This window comes from Dictyostelium purpureum (assembly GCF_000190715.1).
Source record: "Dictyostelium purpureum unplaced genomic scaffold DICPUscaffold_93, whole genome shotgun sequence".
Taxonomy (NCBI): Eukaryota; Evosea; class Eumycetozoa; order Dictyosteliales; family Dictyosteliaceae; genus Dictyostelium; species Dictyostelium purpureum.
In genome coordinates, this window is record NW_003519430.1 from 14,753 (window position 1) to 33,282 (window position 18,530).

General features: G+C 21.4%; 9 protein-coding genes across 9 annotated transcripts; 4 read left to right on the top strand and 5 right to left on the bottom strand.

The window, feature by feature from the left end:
• Window positions 1–784: 784 nt before the first annotated feature.
• DICPUDRAFT_97644 (uncharacterized protein) lies at window positions 785–1,492 on the bottom strand (the record flags this gene model as incomplete). The annotated part of the gene is made up of 2 exons (XM_003287195.1): window positions 785–1,269; window positions 1,333–1,492. 2 exons carry the CDS (start codon window positions 1,490–1,492, stop codon window positions 959–961), a joined length of 471 nt encoding a protein of 156 aa, XP_003287243.1. The 3' UTR covers window positions 785–958.
• Window positions 1,493–3,690: 2,198 nt separating this feature from the next.
• On the top strand, window positions 3,691–4,101 carry DICPUDRAFT_94358 (uncharacterized protein). Its single transcript, XM_003287185.1, has 2 exons — window positions 3,691–3,745; window positions 3,833–4,101. The coding sequence occupies exons 1-2, from the start codon at window positions 3,741–3,743 to the stop codon at window positions 4,044–4,046; spliced, it is 219 nt and encodes a 72-aa protein (XP_003287233.1). The 5' UTR covers window positions 3,691–3,740; the 3' UTR covers window positions 4,047–4,101.
• Window positions 4,102–5,302: 1,201 nt separating this feature from the next.
• DICPUDRAFT_91875 (uncharacterized protein) lies at window positions 5,303–5,958 on the top strand. The gene is made up of 2 exons (XM_003287186.1): window positions 5,303–5,385; window positions 5,465–5,958. Exon 2 carries the CDS (start codon window positions 5,469–5,471, stop codon window positions 5,694–5,696), a length of 228 nt encoding a protein of 75 aa, XP_003287234.1. The 5' UTR covers window positions 5,303–5,385; window positions 5,465–5,468; the 3' UTR covers window positions 5,697–5,958.
• A 2,447-nt stretch (window positions 5,959–8,405) lies between these two features.
• Window positions 8,406–9,358, top strand: DICPUDRAFT_91876 (uncharacterized protein). Its single transcript, XM_003287187.1, has one exon. It carries the CDS (start codon window positions 8,443–8,445, stop codon window positions 9,337–9,339), a length of 897 nt encoding a protein of 298 aa, XP_003287235.1. The 5' UTR covers window positions 8,406–8,442; the 3' UTR covers window positions 9,340–9,358.
• Window positions 9,359–11,094: 1,736 nt separating this feature from the next.
• DICPUDRAFT_97647 (uncharacterized protein) lies at window positions 11,095–11,790 on the bottom strand (the record flags this gene model as incomplete). Its single annotated transcript, XM_003287196.1, has 1 exon — window positions 11,095–11,790. The coding sequence occupies one exon, from the start codon at window positions 11,788–11,790 to the stop codon at window positions 11,299–11,301; it is 492 nt and encodes a 163-aa protein (XP_003287244.1). The 3' UTR covers window positions 11,095–11,298.
• Window positions 11,791–12,884: 1,094 nt separating this feature from the next.
• DICPUDRAFT_151317 (uncharacterized protein) lies at window positions 12,885–13,985 on the bottom strand (the record flags this gene model as incomplete). The annotated part of the gene is made up of 1 exon (XM_003287197.1): window positions 12,885–13,985. The coding sequence occupies one exon, from the start codon at window positions 13,983–13,985 to the stop codon at window positions 12,885–12,887; it is 1,101 nt and encodes a 366-aa protein (XP_003287245.1).
• A 402-nt stretch (window positions 13,986–14,387) lies between these two features.
• DICPUDRAFT_78094 (uncharacterized protein) lies at window positions 14,388–14,804 on the bottom strand (the record flags this gene model as incomplete). Its single annotated transcript, XM_003287198.1, has 1 exon — window positions 14,388–14,804. The coding sequence occupies one exon, from the start codon at window positions 14,802–14,804 to the stop codon at window positions 14,388–14,390; it is 417 nt and encodes a 138-aa protein (XP_003287246.1).
• Window positions 14,805–14,865: 61 nt separating this feature from the next.
• On the top strand, window positions 14,866–16,187 carry DICPUDRAFT_151319 (uncharacterized protein; the record flags this gene model as incomplete). The annotated part of the gene is made up of 4 exons (XM_003287188.1): window positions 14,866–14,868; window positions 15,442–15,697; window positions 15,735–15,860; window positions 16,021–16,187. The coding sequence occupies 4 exons, from the start codon at window positions 14,866–14,868 to the stop codon at window positions 16,185–16,187; spliced, it is 552 nt and encodes a 183-aa protein (XP_003287236.1).
• A 1,286-nt stretch (window positions 16,188–17,473) lies between these two features.
• On the bottom strand, window positions 17,474–18,058 carry DICPUDRAFT_78095 (uncharacterized protein; the record flags this gene model as incomplete). Its single annotated transcript, XM_003287199.1, has 3 exons — window positions 17,474–17,753; window positions 17,820–17,867; window positions 17,943–18,058. The coding sequence occupies 3 exons, from the start codon at window positions 18,056–18,058 to the stop codon at window positions 17,474–17,476; spliced, it is 444 nt and encodes a 147-aa protein (XP_003287247.1).
• Between the last annotated feature and the right edge of the window lie 472 nt (window positions 18,059–18,530).

Genomic DNA, 18,530 nt, shown 5'->3' on the forward strand with positions numbered 1-18,530 from the left:
AAATTTAATTTAATGTGGTGTAAAAATGTAAAGTGTTTTAAATTACAATTTTTCAATTTTTTTTTTGTTTTATTTTTTTTTATTAAGATTTTATATTTGGCTTTATTTAGCTGATTACAAAATAAATGGGTTAAAAATAAATCAGTGTTTAAATCATATCCTTTAGATTCTACTTGGGGGTTCAATTTAGGTTATTTTTAGAAAAAAAGATCTTTTTTTAAAATTGAATGTTTACAATTTTTTTTTTTTTTTTTTTTTTTAATTTTTTTTACTTTTTTTTTTTTAATTTTTTTTAATTTTTTTTTATTTATTATTGATTAGGGAATATAATATTTTAACTAATTATAATCAATGGACGATTGAAAAATTAATATTGTAGTTATTATTAAATATAACAATAATCAAAACAAAGGGTTACAACGACCACAACAATATAGACAACAATTATAATAATAGAAATAATAATCACAATATCTATCAAAATAGTAGTGGACATGATAATGATGATAATAATAGTGATGATAACAAAATAATTATAATAATAATAATAACAAAAAATAGGTGTATATAATCATAAAAACTCAAGGGCAAAATATTACAAAAGAAACGTTCTCATGAATAATAAATTAAATGATAACATGCATGTTGGTAACTGGCCTACTTAGAATACCTTCCTCAACAATATAATAAAAATAAAATATTTTTAACTTATAGATAAATGATAATTTTAAAACCATATAACATTCAAATTTGTTTTTTAATTATTTCTTTTTATTATTTTTATTTATTTTTATTTATTTATATATTATTATTATTTATATTTTTATTTATATTAATTATTTGTAATTGAGGTTGTAATTGTTGGGGAATTGATTGAACTTGAATATGGGTTTAATAAATTTTAAGATAAACAGCTTCTAGTACAAAAAAGTTCACCGGAGATAACCAAATTCTAAGGTTAGATAACCAAATTATTTGAATTTCCACTTGTAGTTGTTGTAGTTGTGGTGGTGGTTGTTGTTGTTATGGATGGAGGTATTTCTATAAAATAATTTTTATTTTCTTCAGATGATATACTATGGATAAGTCTTAAATGTCTAGCTATACTTGATTTATAAATTGTATGTAAGGAACATAGTGTACATTGATATTTTTTTTTTTCATCGTCTTCTTCATCATCATCACTTGAAGAAGGTGTTTGGGTTGAATCTGATAAATTTTTTTCTATTTCCTGTTTTAAAAGTTCTTTTAATTGTAATAGTAATAATTCTTTTTTTAAAAAAAATATTAATATATTAATTAATTAAATTATATTTTTAATTATTTACATACTTTTAGCCCTAAAGTTATGAGAAATTATTCCTCCATAAGCATGTATCATATTAGTCAGTTGAATGTGAGTGAATGTTTCAACTGATGTACCATTTATTTTATATGACTCTGTATGGTCATCTAAAATAAAAGTTTTAATAATGTTATTAGAAGATTGCATTTTTAAATAGTTGTAAAAAGTATATAGTGAAATAAATAGAATGAAGATAATGAATAATATATTAAAATGAAATTAGAGTGGGGAGTAAATTAAGTATGGTATATGAAAGAAAAATTAATTTTAAAATTTTTTTGTGAATAATTATATTTATTTAATTCAATTTAATTCAATTTAATTCAATTTAATTTATAATTTAAAAATTTTAAGTTATTTAAAATTTAAAAATTTTTAGAAAGTTGTTAGCTTGGGGTAATTATGATGTTTTTTTTTAAATAACCAAAAATAAAAATAAAAACTGTTTATTTTTATATAATCTTAATCAGATTCCATTTGAATTTTGTGTGCATTTTGAACATTCAAAAAAAATTTTAAAAAAATTAAAAATTAAATCGGAAATAAAATTTTTTTAAAAAATTTTCGAATGGGTTTTTTATAATAAAAGAAAAAAAAAAAAAAAAAAAAAAAAAATACCCTATTTATGTTTGTGTCTGTTAAATTTATATTCATTACCACTTGTTGTTGTTTTGTTGCTGCAATTATGATTTATTTATTGCGAGCTTTGTTGAGTAGGTGCCCCTAAAAAAAAAAAAATTTGATTGTTTTTTTTATTTATTTTTACACAACAAAACCTTTGTAGAAAGGTTTGTTTTTTAAAAATTATCATTATTATTTTTATTATGATTCGATATAATTATTTAATAAAAAATTAGCTTTTAAAAAAAAGAAATTATGATATAATATAATTTCACACAGCCATACCCACAACACCCATAGTACCAAATATATATAAATTATAAAAAAAAAATGGTGGTGAAAAAAAAAAAAAAATTTTAAATTAATTTTTTAATTTTTTTTAAATTTTTATCTATTTTTTTTTAATCATCACTTTTTTTTTTTTTTTCTCCATTTATTTATTTTAATTGTTTTTATATTTTCAAAAAAAATAAAAAAATTTTAAAAAAATTAAAATATATAAAATATACTTTTTTGTGCAAAAATAAAAAAAGATTTTTAAAAATTATAATTATAAAAAAAAAAAAAATATTTTATATGTATATTTATTTCTAAAATAAAATTTAAAACTTGTATTATAGATGTCTAAAAATAAAAAACAAAACAATAAGGTAAATTTAAATCATAAAAACAATTAGTATTATTTTAATAAATTTTTTATATATCTAAAATTAAAACTCTTAAACTAAACAGGATTCAGATCAGTCCGAATGTAATGTACCTTCTCTGCCATGTAAACCATTAGATGAAAATGATGATTATGAAAGTGAAGATACTGATTCAGAATGTGAATCATCTGAAAAGTATAACGAAAAGTATTTTTCACAATTAAAGCCATCGTTTCACGTCCAACCATTTATACCACAGCCAAATCAATCTGTTGTTTCAAAAGTGTTCATATTTAAATTTAAATAAAAAAAATAAATAAATTCGACCAGAACTGTCAGAATTAAAGACATTATATATTATAATATATTATTAAATTGTTGAATAAAAGTAACATCCTGTTCACAGAGTATAAAGCCACATGTATTTTTCTCTGCAAATTCAACTTATAAGTTTTGATGAATTATATCATTTTAATACTCAAAAATTTCGTTATCTAATAAAATAGAAAAATTATCAATATTAAATTATATTTTTAAATAATAACCAATTTTATTTAAAATTTTTTTTTTCATAACAATTTTATTTATAAAATTTTTACAAAACTCCACAGTTCAACTTTTCATTATCATAAACAATTTTTTTAAAATCAATTTTTTTTTTTTAATAAATTTTATTGGATTTAAAAAAAGGGGTTTTAGATCAATTTTTTTTTTTTTTTCAATCTGCTTTATTGATTAAATTCAAATAGGCAGTTTATATATTGTCATGATGGCGCAATCACTTGTTAATATTATTATTTTTTTCATGAATAAAAATTTAATTTAAAAAAAGTTTAATCACAATCTATTAAAAATTAATAATCCTTTTTTTTTTTTTCTTTTTGTTATTGAAACAATTTTTAACCAACAATTTTATGAATTTGTGCATGGCATAAAAATAGAGTGTTGGGGGTAAAATTCACCACCATATCTTTTGGATTTGTTATAAATATCATTATTAGAACATCAATTTTTTAATTTAAGTTTTGTTTTTTTTTTTATTTTTTTATTTTTTTTTTTATAAATAAAGGAAATTTGTTTTTTTATTATTCAATTTACTTCAATTGTCAATTAAATAAAATATAATTATGTCGTACAGTATTTTTTATTAACTTTTATTTATTTTAACAATTATTAATTTTTAAAAAAACCAATTTCTTTATTTCTTTATTATTTATAGCACAACTGGAGCTTTACAAACAAATATTGGAAGGCCACGTATTCCAAGAATACCTATTTGCCACTTTTGCAAAACTACCACATCCAACGAATGGTGGAGAAGAGCTATTATGGTAAATGGAGTAAGGGTCATTGTGGATAAATGTCAAAAATGTTATTATCCACGTTTGTCTCAAAATAGAATAGAAATGTTAATACCTCGTAATACTAGATGAAATAAATGATTGTTAATTAAAAGTTTTTTTATTAAAAAAATAAAATATTTAATTTAAAAAATCTCATTGTTTTTTATACATTTTTTTGTTTTTATCGTTAACCATTCTTAACTATTCTATATTTTTTTTTCTCTATTTTAATTTTGTTTTTAAAGAAAAAATAAATTTATTTTAATTATTATACATTCAAAGATCATTATAATATAAAAAAAAATAAAAAAAATCTAAAATTTTTTTTTTTTTATCATTAATGAAAATATCTTTTGAATTTTTTTTTTTTTTGATTTTTATTTAAATAATGAATGAATTTACTCAAAATCTTATAACTTAACATACTCCAGTATGAACTATAATATTTTTGTATTTGAATATAATACAATTTGAAACAAGTCAAATATTAACTTATACAATAGTATTAACCGAGTTTTCCTTTGGTTTTATATAAAGATTCAAGTATTAAGAAAAAAAAAACTTATCCCGATATAACCTTTTTAAAAAAATGGTGGTTACACTAAATAGTACAAAAAGGCATTATTTTTAAAAAAGTTAATTTTAGCAACAGAAAAAATACAACTTTTAAGTAATGTAAAAATAACAATGTATTGATTAATAATTACGTTTTTTTTTTTTTTTTATAAAATCAGTTTGTTTTTTGGAGGATTTAAACACAATCACTAAGATAATAAATCTTTACTCTCACCCATTAATTTAAAAAAAGTTTAAACACAAATTATTTTACCCACAATTTTTTTTTTTTCAAATCTATTTTTGTAAATTGAGAAAAATTAAATTTACCTCAATAATTTATACATTTAAATAATGTTTTTTGAAAAACATAAATAATTTAATAGAGATTCAATACAGATTTAAATTCATAAACAATAATCATTTGTTTCCACGTGCAAACAAAAAAATTAATATTACATTAGTTGTCAGAATCAAAATTAATTTTGATTGTTTGTGTGAATGGTTTATTTTTAGAAAAAAATAGAGGGGTAGTTTAATAGATAATGGTTGTGTGGGTATGTTTTTAGTGACTCTACAGTCACAACCACTCACGCTTCTGTGTTTTTTTTTGAATATAAAAGGTAAAAGACAAAAAAACAATAACTGATTTTTTGTGATAATTAAAACAATTTTATTTGATATTAAGTGACTTAAAATCAAATATGTCCATATTTGATATTAAGTGACTTAAAATCAAATATATCAATATTTGTTATTTGGGAAAAGAAAGAGTTTTGTTTTTTGTTTTTTATTAAATATAAATTTTTGAATTTTTATTTATTTTTGTATTTATCAATATTATATAATAAAATAATTATATATATACAGTTTGGTAGTATTTTATATTCATTAACAATTAAAAAATATTTAGATTTACTAATTATAATATTTATCTATTTTTCTTTATTTAGAAAAATGAATGGAAATAAAAGAAAAGAGGTTTTAAAAAAAATAAGAACACCAATTCCAAGACATCTAACGCCAGAAACTTGTTTATACTGTAGATCTGAAACTAGGACAGGGTGGAAAATATGTTGGGTAGTAAGGGAACGTGTTGAACCACGATCAACTCTATGTAATGAATGTGGTCTCCAATATATTCATAAAAGATTTGAACACATGCTTTCAAAAAAAAGCCAATAGAAAACTATTAAATTAAAAAATATTTATTGATTTATTTTTAAATTTATATAATCTAATAATATAATATAATTTAAATATTTCTAATTTAAACTTATTCATTTTCACTCACTCACTCACACCACACTTACCCATTCACCATTCACCATTCATTCACTCATTCATTCACTCTTAACAACATTAAATATTTATATATATTTCAATTAATTCTATAAATACTTTTAAAATACAAACAATAAAAACTATTATTTTTTATAAAAAAATTAAAATTAAATTGTATACTTTTAAATTTTTTTAATTTTATATTTTAAAATTTTATTTTATTTTATTTTTTATTTAAAGCATGATTTATTGAAACTTTTCAAATGTCCCAATCAGTTTTGCTGACCAAATCGTCAATGTAAATTTCATAATATGGCTTATCTGGACTGTATTTTGAAAGAATATCATTTCACTATTCTTTTCACTTTATTTTTTTAATGATACTGATGTTGATAAATATAATTTATAATAATTATTTTTAAAATCATCACCGAGTTAAAACTCTCTCTTAACAGTATTTATTTGATTTTTATTTGTTTCTTCTTCATTTTAAATTATTATATTAAAAAAATAATAATAATAACTAATATAATTTTATATTTTTTATAGATGAAAGTAATAATTGTTATGATTAATTATAATTAAATAATAAAATCACGTTTGAAAATATCTTCTTAAAATATAAAAAATTGAAATTTTTTTTTTTTTTTTAAAAAATTTCAATAAAAAAAAAATTCAAAAAAATAAAATAAATTTTAATAAAAAAAAAATTCACAACACACAAAGAAAAACATAATAATCTTTAATAATGATAAATAAAGACATAAGATAATATAACAATATCATCAGTAAATAATTTAAATTAACATTATATAATGTAACAAGTAAAAGATGTAATTTCCTTTATTCAAAAAGAAAGTGAAAATTCCTTGATTTCTTAAATAAATGTAAAGTTTTTAATGATTCAAACTTTGAATCATTAAAGGTAAATATAAACACTCTTTCTCATATAACAGAACGTGGTAAATTGATTTAACAAAAGATATTCAGTATTAACTAACGATTTAAAAATAGTTTATAGAAATAATTAAAAAGAGGTTATTTAATCACTGCTTCAAGAAACATCCAAGCAAATAAGAACGAATATAAAATATTAAAACTGGTTTGAAGAGGTATTGGAAATAATCATACTATAGAAGAACACCACTCAAATCTAATACAAATACCTGAAAAATGTTAAATTAAAAAAATAATAACAATAAAAATAAGATTATACACAATAATAATTTTAGTGGTGGTAATAAAAATAATTTCAAATTAAAAATCAGAGAGAATAAACTTGTTGTAGGCACAGAAATAGACGATAATAGTAATAATAATAAAACAAAAAAACAGCTATGATGAATTTGGCACAAATTTTCAGAAGGCACTTTATTAAATACTAATAGCAACTGTAATAATAGTAGTAATTACAATGGACTCAAATTTAATATGGCAATTTAATGAATTTGCAAATTATCAAGATAATCTTAGAAATGGTATACAAGATGAAAACATATAGAAATTTAAATTGAAAATATAATAAATAATAATAATAACAATAAGAAAAGTTACAAGCTCCAAAACAAAACAATATCTTTAGGTTATAGTAAAAAATAAAAATAAAATAAAATAAATAATAATAATAGTTTTAAAATATTCAAATTTGTTTTTATTTATTTGTTTGTTTATAATTATTTCTTTTTATTTATTATTTGTTTTTATTTTTTTTTTTTTTATAATATTATTTATTTGTATGGAGTTCTTTTAATAGCTTCTTTAAAAATTTGATTGAGTTTAAAGTGTTAAAAATAGAGCTTTATTATTATATTTTTGTCAAAAATTAAAAAGGAAAAAAAAAATTTTAAAAGGATGAAGTTGCAAAATTGTAACAATCAAATTTGATAAAAAAAAAAAACAAAAAAAAAAAAAGCGGATAAGTGTGTTTCATTATGCCAATGTGTGGTAGGTGTGTTTGATTAAAATTTTTTTTTTATTAAAACACACACTCACTATACCCATATTTGAAATAGCTTTTACTTGTTTTTTAAAGATAAAATTATATTTATTTTTTTTATAATTATTATATTTAATTTTGTTCTATTATGAATTTTTTTTTTGTTAATTTTTGGGGGAAGTGGGGTTTTCTTTTTGATTCTATTGTGTTTAAAGAGATAACATCAACAAAAAAACTAATTACCCCCTCCGACACAACAACATTCTCCATATTACCTTTTCTTGAATAATAAACAATCACATAATTTTTACATTACCACTTCAATATTAAAATTAATGACTCACACAAAAACAACAAGTTCACAAAATAGCATAACACAAACACACACAACAAACTCACAAAAATGATTATTATAGTCTGTGTTAAAAGTGTATATATATATTTGTATGTATATCAAATATAAATTTTTTTTATATATTATTTTTATGTATAATTTTTTTTTTTTTATGTATTGTTTTTATTTAAATAATTTTTTTTTTAATTCATAAATATAAATATACTCTTAACAAATAAAAACTTACATAAAAAAAACAGGTAAATAGTTTAATACAAAATAAAATATAAATATAAATATAAATATATTAATAATAATTTTTATTACCTTATAAAAAATCAAAAAAGATTATAGGTATAGAACTAACAATATCAAATATGGATCCATTGGAACAACTAGCACATTGGGGTAATGAGATGAATGAATTCGTCTCTGTCCATGACCAGAGTTTTAAGCACTATGTGTATTCTTCAGATCTAAAAGTTTCCAGAACTATGGATAATATTCTTGAAGTTGAGAAGCAACAACGAATAGAAACAGAGCAGCAGTTAGAAATTATTAATCCAAACCAAATCTATGTATCTAATCTATGCGTCGGTGCTGGTTTCTTTTCTCAAGTTTTCATCGGTACTCACAATAATATAGAAGTTGCTTGTAAACGTTATGAAATGAAGGGTGACATGTTTTATAACGAAACTGCCAATCTTAAGCTACTAAACCTACAACAATATGTTCCCAGATTCTACGGGATTCTCCAGTTAGACGTATTTTATTATATTGTTATGGAAATGGTCCATGGAATCACCATAGAACATTACTTGAATACCAACCCTAACCCATTCGAGTTATTCTCCATTCTCCGTAAAATCATCAAAGCTTTAATTCATATGCATTCCATTGGTGTAACTCATGCTGATATTTCAAATTCCAACATTTTAGTATATAATGTAGGAAACAGCTCCCGTATCAAGTTTGTGGATTTTGGTATCAGCTGTAATAGTAATCCAAATATAAAAGTCCATTATAAAGGAAAAAATGGTTACATTGCACCAGAGCTTCTAGATGAAGGCAAAACTCGAAAAAGTCTTAATGAAAAAACAGATGTGTACTCTTTTTCCGTTCTTCTCAAAGAAATACTTGCACGTAATATTCTTTTGGATAACTATAATGGAGTTAGTATAGATTGGTCTACTATACTCTCAAAATGCAGTAGTATAGACCAAATTAACCGTCCAACTTTTGCAGAAATTTTAAACTATTTCTATGTTGTTTAATCTACACACATTTTTAATTAAAAAAAAATAAATAAAAAAAATAAAAAAAAATAAAAAAAGTCTTGAATCTAAACCATCATAACATATTTATGGAAAGTAGAAAAAGAAAACAGTTTATTTTAAGATCATTTTGTTTTAACAAATGATAAACTATAAATAAAATCTTTATTTAATTTTTTTTTATAATTTATTCTTCATCTTCGTAGTTTAATAGTTTGTAGATGCTATGCTCCCTTGAAATCTCTGCTTTTTTATTTGTTTAGCGTTGTGGAGACCGCATGCATTACACATAAGTACTTCGATAGTTACATCTCTAATATCCACCTTACCATTTCTCCATTCCGGTGTGGTTATGGTTCTACAAATATAGCAGGCTTCTGATCTTTCTTTTTTCTAAAACCTCTATATTTGTAGAATTTTTTTTTTGTACAACTTTTTTGTTTGTTGCCTTTCTTTTATAATTACCACGTGCCATTTTACCAATAAATTTAAAAAAAAATAAATAATATATTTAATAATAAAATCAATAGTTTGCAAACTTCAAATACATATACCAATTTAAAATATATAATTAATTTTCCTCTGTTGCAGTAATTAAACTGAATAAATATTTGTAAAATTTTTTTTTATAAAAAATATCAATAATCAAAAAAATAAAAAATAAAAAGTAAAAAAAAAAATTTAAATTTCTAAAATTTTTTTTTTTTGAAAATTAAATTAAAAATTTTCATTTTTTTATTTATTTAATAATAACAACGTTATAATTTGTTTAATGAAAAACACAGTAAAAAAGAAGCAACATTTTGGCAATTTCTAAATATTTATTTATGATTAGGGGATTTGTGGTAGTTGCAGTTGATATGAGGGTATTTTCAATTAATGAGATAGACCCAGCAGTTTTCAGCAACTTCTTTTTTTATACATATAAAGGTATTTATTATTACTGCTATTATTATTTGTTAATAAGGATTATTTATTGTTTATTTTTAAATATATTTATATTAATCGAATGACATGATTAGGTATTTAGATGTGCATTTGAAATTATTATGTAACCATAAACTAAAAAGTGGATTATTTCCTTATCCTATTATTTAACACTACGACTATCATTATTGAACCATGGCACTCTGTATCTGGATTTGTGATGAATATTAGTTTGATGTTGAAAACGGGTTTTACATTGTATATCGGTTAATAGGCTAGAATCTGATTCTCTTTAAAAGAATGTTTAAAGATAGTTTATCTGTAAGTAGTTTGTATATCATTTAATAGGCTGGAATTTGATACAAATGTTTACTAGATTCGTATATTAAAACAAATCATATGACCATAGATTCTCTAATATATAAAATCGAGCTTTAAGGTTGTATTTCACCAAATAAAATATTGTTTTTTCTGATATACTCATATCTACTATCTTGGCAGAATGAGAAGAATAGTTTTCATGCTAATTTCAGGAGCCTATAACTTATCTGCATAGTAAACCATATCATTTTTTAGAATATAAATCCTCTGAAAGTTGAACTAAATATCCAGGACCATTGACAATGTTTCCCCACCCTTTCTAACATATGATAAAGAAATGTTTAATAAATCAAATCAATGCACATTAAACTTTGAAAACAAGAAAACTAACAACAAAAGCAGAACATTAAACAAAGCATTTTATAAACTAATAAAAAAATATTAAAACACATCTACAAATTAAAAATAAATAAAAAAAATTAAAATAAATAAAGGATTGTAAAAAATAGTTGTAAAATTTGTTTAGGAAAAAAATTTATTTAAGGTTAAAAAGAATTACAAATGGTTGGCCATATACTTCAAACTGATATGTATTATTACCACCATCTTTAATATTAATTAAAATATTATTCAATGATGGTTTATAATATGATTATGTATTAAGAAATGAATTCATTATAAATAATACACAAATCATATTATTTGAAATTCTTAAATGAAATTGATATTTTTTTGCTCTAATAAAGTTGTTGTTACTGTAGTAGTAGTAGTTGTTGTTGTTGTACGGTTGTGGCCGTTATTTATATTGTTATTGTTATTGTTATTATTATTCAAATTAATATTATTAAAATGTTTATAGACCTTATTTAAATAATTATTTTTTTGATTATTAATATTTTTTTGATTACTATTTTTTTTTATTACATTTTGGTTTGTTTTAATGGTTTGTTTTTGTTTTTCTTCTTTCATTAAATATTCCAAATAGTTGTAATATTTTATGTTTGTATTTTTTTCTACTCCAAAGGATGAAAAAATTCCACCAAACAAATGAGGAGGGGCAGTTGGTTCATTTATAATGTATGAAATCTTTAATTTGTATTCTAGATTCTGGGATGGGTTTTCTAATGTGTATTTGATCACTGGTTTGTTTTCACATATTACTTCTTTTTCTTCTTTTAAAACTTGATTACAACTTGGATTCATGTTTGTTTATTATAATTACTATTATGAAAGTTTAAAATTATTATAATAAATTTATTATAATTTATTATTATGCAAATAATTAATTAAAAATCAAATTTAAAAAACAAATTATATTTTTTTTTATTTATTTTAATATTAATATCGGTTTATCTATTATAATTGAAATTAATATGGAAAGGGGTTACTTTCAAAGATTAAATTTTTTATGTGGGTGTATGGGAGTGTGAACAAAAAAAAAAACTTCATTATATAATAAAAATAAATTTTGAGAGGTTTAATATGATTGTATTATTATATAATTTAATTTTTCGGGATAATAAAACAATTAACAATATTATTAATAAATCACATACATTGAGATTTAGAAAAAATTAACGAAATTATAATTATTTTTAATATAACAACCCAATTTCAGATAAATAAAAAAAAACCCCTAACACAAACACTAATAAATATATACAAACACTTTTTTAACCCCACATATATGCTCCCACACTCACCGTAATAAAAAACAAATACATAGTAATTTTATATCATGTAAAATTAAAAACAGTTTTAATAACAATCTAATAAGTTTGAACAACAATATTGTACAGTTGCCTCATAAAAAAAATAGAAGATATATCATTTTTTGTTTTATTATATAATTTTATTTTTTCTTTTTAATTTTTTTTTTAAAAGGATATAAATAAACTACAATATTAAAAAAACATAATTTTTATTGTTCAGTGTGTATAAATCATTTTGGTACACTACTTGTGTTAAATTGGTTCTCTGCTCAATTTTGAAATAAAACAAATTGATAATAGTAAGAAATAATGCCCTATATCTTCATTCAGATAAAAACAGAAATTCCAAAGATAAATCTTCAGATTAAACTTTTAAAAACTATCCGATTTCTGAGACAAACTTTTTAAATAAATAATAAACTATAATCTAAAAACATTTTCAATAATTTAATAAACAATATTTATTTAATTAAATATTGATAGTAGTAATAAAAAGCAATTTGCTTTTTGTATCTTTTATTTTTATTAATTTGAACTTTGCTTAAATAAATATTGTTTATTTGCTTTTTGTATCTTTTATTTTTATTAATTTGAATTTAAAAATTCAAACATTTTGAAATCTATTTTATCGTATCCAACACTGATTCTAATTTGGGTATATTGTGGTGATAATGATTTCATAAAATTGCAAACTTTAGTATGACATGAACCAAACGAAGTTTTAGTAATTATGTTATTTTCTTCAAGTTGCTTTTTAACGTGATCTATTGGTTTGTTTACAATGACATTTATAATGCTTGGATGGATTGTTTCATTTGGATCTTCCTTTGACTTGTTATAATATGTAAGTGCTAATTGATGAGATGAATCATTTGGGTTGGAACTGTTACGAATGGTTATATTTTTGTAACTTGATAACACCTTGGTTAATTCAAGTGTGTTTTTATAGGAAGCCATGATTCTATCCTCCATGGTGCCGAAATTAGCCAATAACAATTTACAATAATCTACACTGACATGATAACCCATTAACTTTGACATACTTTCGAGGGAGTACATAAAGTTTGCATTCTTTGATAGAATCATACCAGAAATACATTTGCTGGCACTATAATACTTTGAGCATGAATTGACCACAATCTCAACATCGCTAAATTTGAATGGGTTTAAAATTACATGAGTTAACCAAGTATTATCCACAACTACAATTAGTTTCTTTGATAGCTGTTTCAATTTTGGCAAAATATCGAATGGGAATATATTTCCATTAGGATTTGAGGCACTTTCAAAAAACAATATATTGGTTTTATTTGGATTCTCATTCTTCAAACCTTGAAAATGTTGCAAAATGGAGGCAGGGTTGCACACATTGATTTCAGTTGTTGGGCAATTAAAAGATTTGATAATTTTAGGTGTATCGCAATATAACTCGTCACTGATTATAATATTTATATTGTCACCCTTCTTTTCTTGTTTTATTAAATTTGCAAAAGTTAGATAAATTGCACTTAAACCCGATACTGCTATCTTGCCATAGAGTTTAACTTTTTTAATATTATGACCACTTATTGTGTGTGCATCTGTATATTTTTCTGTTATTTCTATTTGGGGTGGCGAAATAGATCTGCAGTATATATTATTTCCTTTAATTTCTTGAATAACTCTTCCTTCACTATTTTCTATCATTTTTTTATTTATTTTATTAATGTAAATATTTTACTATTTTGTACAAAATAATTATTTATTTTTATTATTTTTTATTTTAAATGAAAAATTATAAAAATTATAAAATTTATTTATAAAAAAAAAAATCTTTTTTTTTTCCCATTTTTTTTTATTTTAAATAACCCATATTTTTGCATATCAAAATAATATTTTTTGGGTTAGAGTATTCCGTTTATATTATCAAATAATAAATATTTATCATATTTTTTTGTTAAGAATGTCATAATAAAACATTAATTTTATATTAAATTTTTCATAATTTTTTATTAAAATATAAATATAAAAAACAAAAGTTAAAATTTTTTATTTAAATATAAAAACAATTAATATTTATTTTGTAATTAGTTTTTTAAAGAAATTATTTTAAGGCAATATTGTTACAACTTTATGAAAAATGGGATCTAAATTATCTAAAAACAATTGAATCTCTTTTGATACTCTTATCGTTTTTAAACTATAACAATCGTATTTTTTAATCACATTATTGCTATTATTACTATTGTTGCTATTATTACTGTAATAACTATCGTTATTATTTTCATAAGTAATGTTTGCTTCTAAAGTTGTTTCGGAACCGGTTATTGATAAATTTTCTAAATTTTGAAAGTTTTTTAATTCTAATACTTTATATCTATTACTTAATATTAAAGTTTTTATTTTATTATTTGGTGGTAAAAGGTTTGATAAATCAGAAATTGTGGTATTGCTAATGTCAAGATACTCTAAATTTATATAATTTTCCAAGGTGATTTTGTCTGAGTTTATTTCTTTTAAAAGCATGAGTGTTATTAATGAGTGGGGATTAGAAATAAATTGGTCTAAATAATTTGAACATTGAACAATGGTATTTGGGTTATTGATTTTGATGGGGTGTGCATAGTCATGATTAAAAATTCCTAATAATTCTAAATTATAAGGAATAGAGCCTTCAGCTATAATGTGGGAGAAAACATTACCTAGAAACAGTTTCCTTAAATTAATGCATCTGGATAGTGAACTACCCAATTTTTAAAAAAAAAATTATATTTTTTTTTTTTTTGAAATTTTTATTTGGGTTGTGTTTATTTTTATTTTTTGGTCTGAATGTTTTTTTGATTTTTTTTAATAATTTTTTTTTTATAATTATTGAATATTTTTTAATATTATATCTTTCTATATATTAGTATTAAACTATTGATTTAAAAAATGATTTTAAAATCATTAAATAAAAATAATAAAATATTGTAAAAGTGAAACCAAGTTTGATAACAAAAAAAAACCCACCAATTTTTTAACTTTTTTTCGCATTAAATTTTGATATAACAAATGTGTGGGAAAACTTGAACCGCTTTAACAATATTTATAATAGTATAAATAATAATTATTCAACCAATAATAATAATAATTTTAAAAATGATATAACCACTAAAGAAATTAGAGAAAATTTTTAAATTATTTCGAAACAAATAAACGTAAAAGATTACCAAGTTCTAGTTTAATTCCACATAATGACAGTACTCTATTATTTACAAATGCGGGTATGGTACAGTTTAAGAATCAATTCACAGCTTTAGAAGAATCTAAATATAAATTAGTTACAACATCACAAAAATGTGTTAGAGCAGGTGGCAATCAGAATGACTTGGAAAATGTTGGATATACAGCAAGACATCATACATTTTTTGAAATGTTGGGTAATTTTTCATTTGGTGGATAACCATTTTAAAAGAGATTCAATTCAACAAGCTTGGAACCTTTTAACTAAAGATTTCGGTTTGCCAAAAGAAAGATTAGCCATTTCCGTATTGGAAGGTGATGAAGGAGAGGTCAAATTGGGCTTTCAAATGATAAAATTATGTATCTAGGTAAAAAAGATAATTTTTGGTTTATGAGCGATGGCCTGGACCATGTGGACCATGGAGAAAGAAAAGAAGTTGATGGCGAAAGATTTTTAGAAATTTGGAATCGGTATTCATGCAGTACAATAGAAATGAAAAAGGTGAATTAGAAAAATTAGCAATACCTTGTGTCGATACTGGTTTGGGTCTAGAGAGAATGGCAACAGTGCTTCAAGAAAAAACAACAAACTATGATATAGATCTATTTCAAAATTTAATCAATTCATTCAAAGAGCAAGTTATGATCGACCCACCTAAAGCCTTTATTCAATGTTTCATTCTTTAGAACTTGATGAAGACTAAAATCGTTTCATTCAATGTTTCATTTGAAATCGATGGAATTAAGAAAAGTCATCTACATTATCCGAGAAACATTCATCTTTATTAACATTTGTAATAAGAAATAAAGCATCACATTAGTTGAAATCTACAGAAAAATTCTAAATGTTCCAAGTTCAAATAAAACAAAATAATTCTTAAAGTAACTATATTTAGATAATTATTATTATATTTGAAAATAAAAGATACTTATATATAATTTAATTCTTAGAAGGCTAAATCCAATTTTTCATTTTTTCCGTTAACACATTCTTCTAAAGGTAATTATAATGATAATATTTGCATAAAAAAGAAACCAATATTTAATTCATATTTAGTATAATTCTTTCTCTTTCAGTATCGACATGCTCGTTATTTAAATGCCAACATTGGGGTATTCTTTAGGTAGCTATAATGTTAATCTTTACAAATTATTTTTATATTTAAAAACAAAAGAAACTAATGCTTAATTTTAATATTCATTAGTTAAAATCAAATTCTTTCTTTTTCAACATCAATACATTTTAAGTCAACTCAAACATTGGGGGTTTTTTTTATTCTTTCTTTTTCAATATCAACACATTCTAAATCAGAAATCAAACATTGGGGTTCTTGTTAATTCTTTCTTTTTCAAAATCAAAATTTTAAGTTACAAACCAAATATTGGGGTTTTTGTATATTCTTTGTAACTATGGCTTTTAAATTGGTCCTTTTAATCTCAAATGATCATCAACAGCAACATCTAGGCCAAAAATAGCAATCAAAATTTTCTTTAAAAAAAAATCAAACTATTTATATAAATAAATACACATATAAACAAATAAAGATATATCTAAATAATTTACTTTATGAAAAATTCAGTTTAAAAAGATATTTATTATATTACAAAAACTATTATGATTGTTAGTATTTTATATGTTTTTTAATATTATAAAGTTGGATTGTTTATTGTGTATTGACTTACAAAACATATTCAATGTATTTAGCCTTAAAAATGGATTTTTTATTTTGAACTCATTACCAGGATCTGAGTTGATTTCTTTTGAATATAGAAAACAAATATAATAACTGGATCCACAAAGCAGTAAAAAATGACAGACATGTGAAAACTAATATAACAATTATAAAAGAAATAAAATATAGCTCCATCTTTTTTAAAAATTGTTTTCTTTGAATTGTTTTATTTTATTATCAAATTTTTAAGTTTTTAAAAAAATTTATTTGGTTTTTGATTATTTTATGAAAGATGGATTTTTATCTTTGGAATAATGAAAAATTATTTCCACCGGGTTTTAAAATTAACCCTGTACGTTTAAAATATAATATGTTTTCTTGATCTTTGTTAATACTGGAAAAAGAGTTTATAAAAAATCTATATTCGTGTATTGAAAGATTCCCACCCTCCATGAAAACCGATATTACCAATTGAAATGGGTTTATATTTGTAATGTATCTAAAATCTTTGCTGTATTCATGCAAAAGATTCTCTAAATTTTCGTATTGTTTCCCGCATTTATTACACAAACAACAGTCTCTAAATTAAAAAAAAAAAAAAAAATTAATATTTTTGTAAACTATATAAAAATCATGTTAAACTTACTCGGGGCCCTTTCTCCATCCACTATTTGAGGCAACTTTACATCTCAAACTATAAATTTATTAGAAATATTTAAAATAAGTTTTAAAAATTTAAAAAATATGATATCTAATTTATTTTAATTACCAAATTTTATTTATATGTATTTTTGGTCTACCTGGTTTACCTGACTTTCTAACTTTAAAATTATTCCAATCATTTTCTTCTACAATTTTATATACAATATTTTTTTTATACTCCATTTTTTTTTTTTTATTTGTTTTTTTTGAAATAATGAATAATAATGAAAAAGGTTTAAATCATTTTTTTAAAAAAAAAAAAAAAAAAAAAAGAAAAAATTAAAATTAAATAAAATTTAATAATGAACTTAATTTTTAATTTTTTATTTAATATTAATATTTGGTTATTATAATTTTGTGGGGGGAATTTAAAAACTATGTGATTGTGAGGTTAAAAAAAAAGTAATATGCTGAATGTTGTTGTGTTGGAGGGGTAATTAATTTTTGTGTAGGTGTTTTCTCTTTCAAAAAATAAAAAGAAACAAAAAATATAACATATTAAATAATTAAAATTAATAAAAATTTTAAAAAATATTTTTATCTTTAAAAAACAACTAAAAGCTATTTCAAATATGGTATAGTGAGTGTGTGTTTTTATAAAAAATAAAACACACCTACCACACATTTGCATAATTAAAACACACGTATCTGTTTT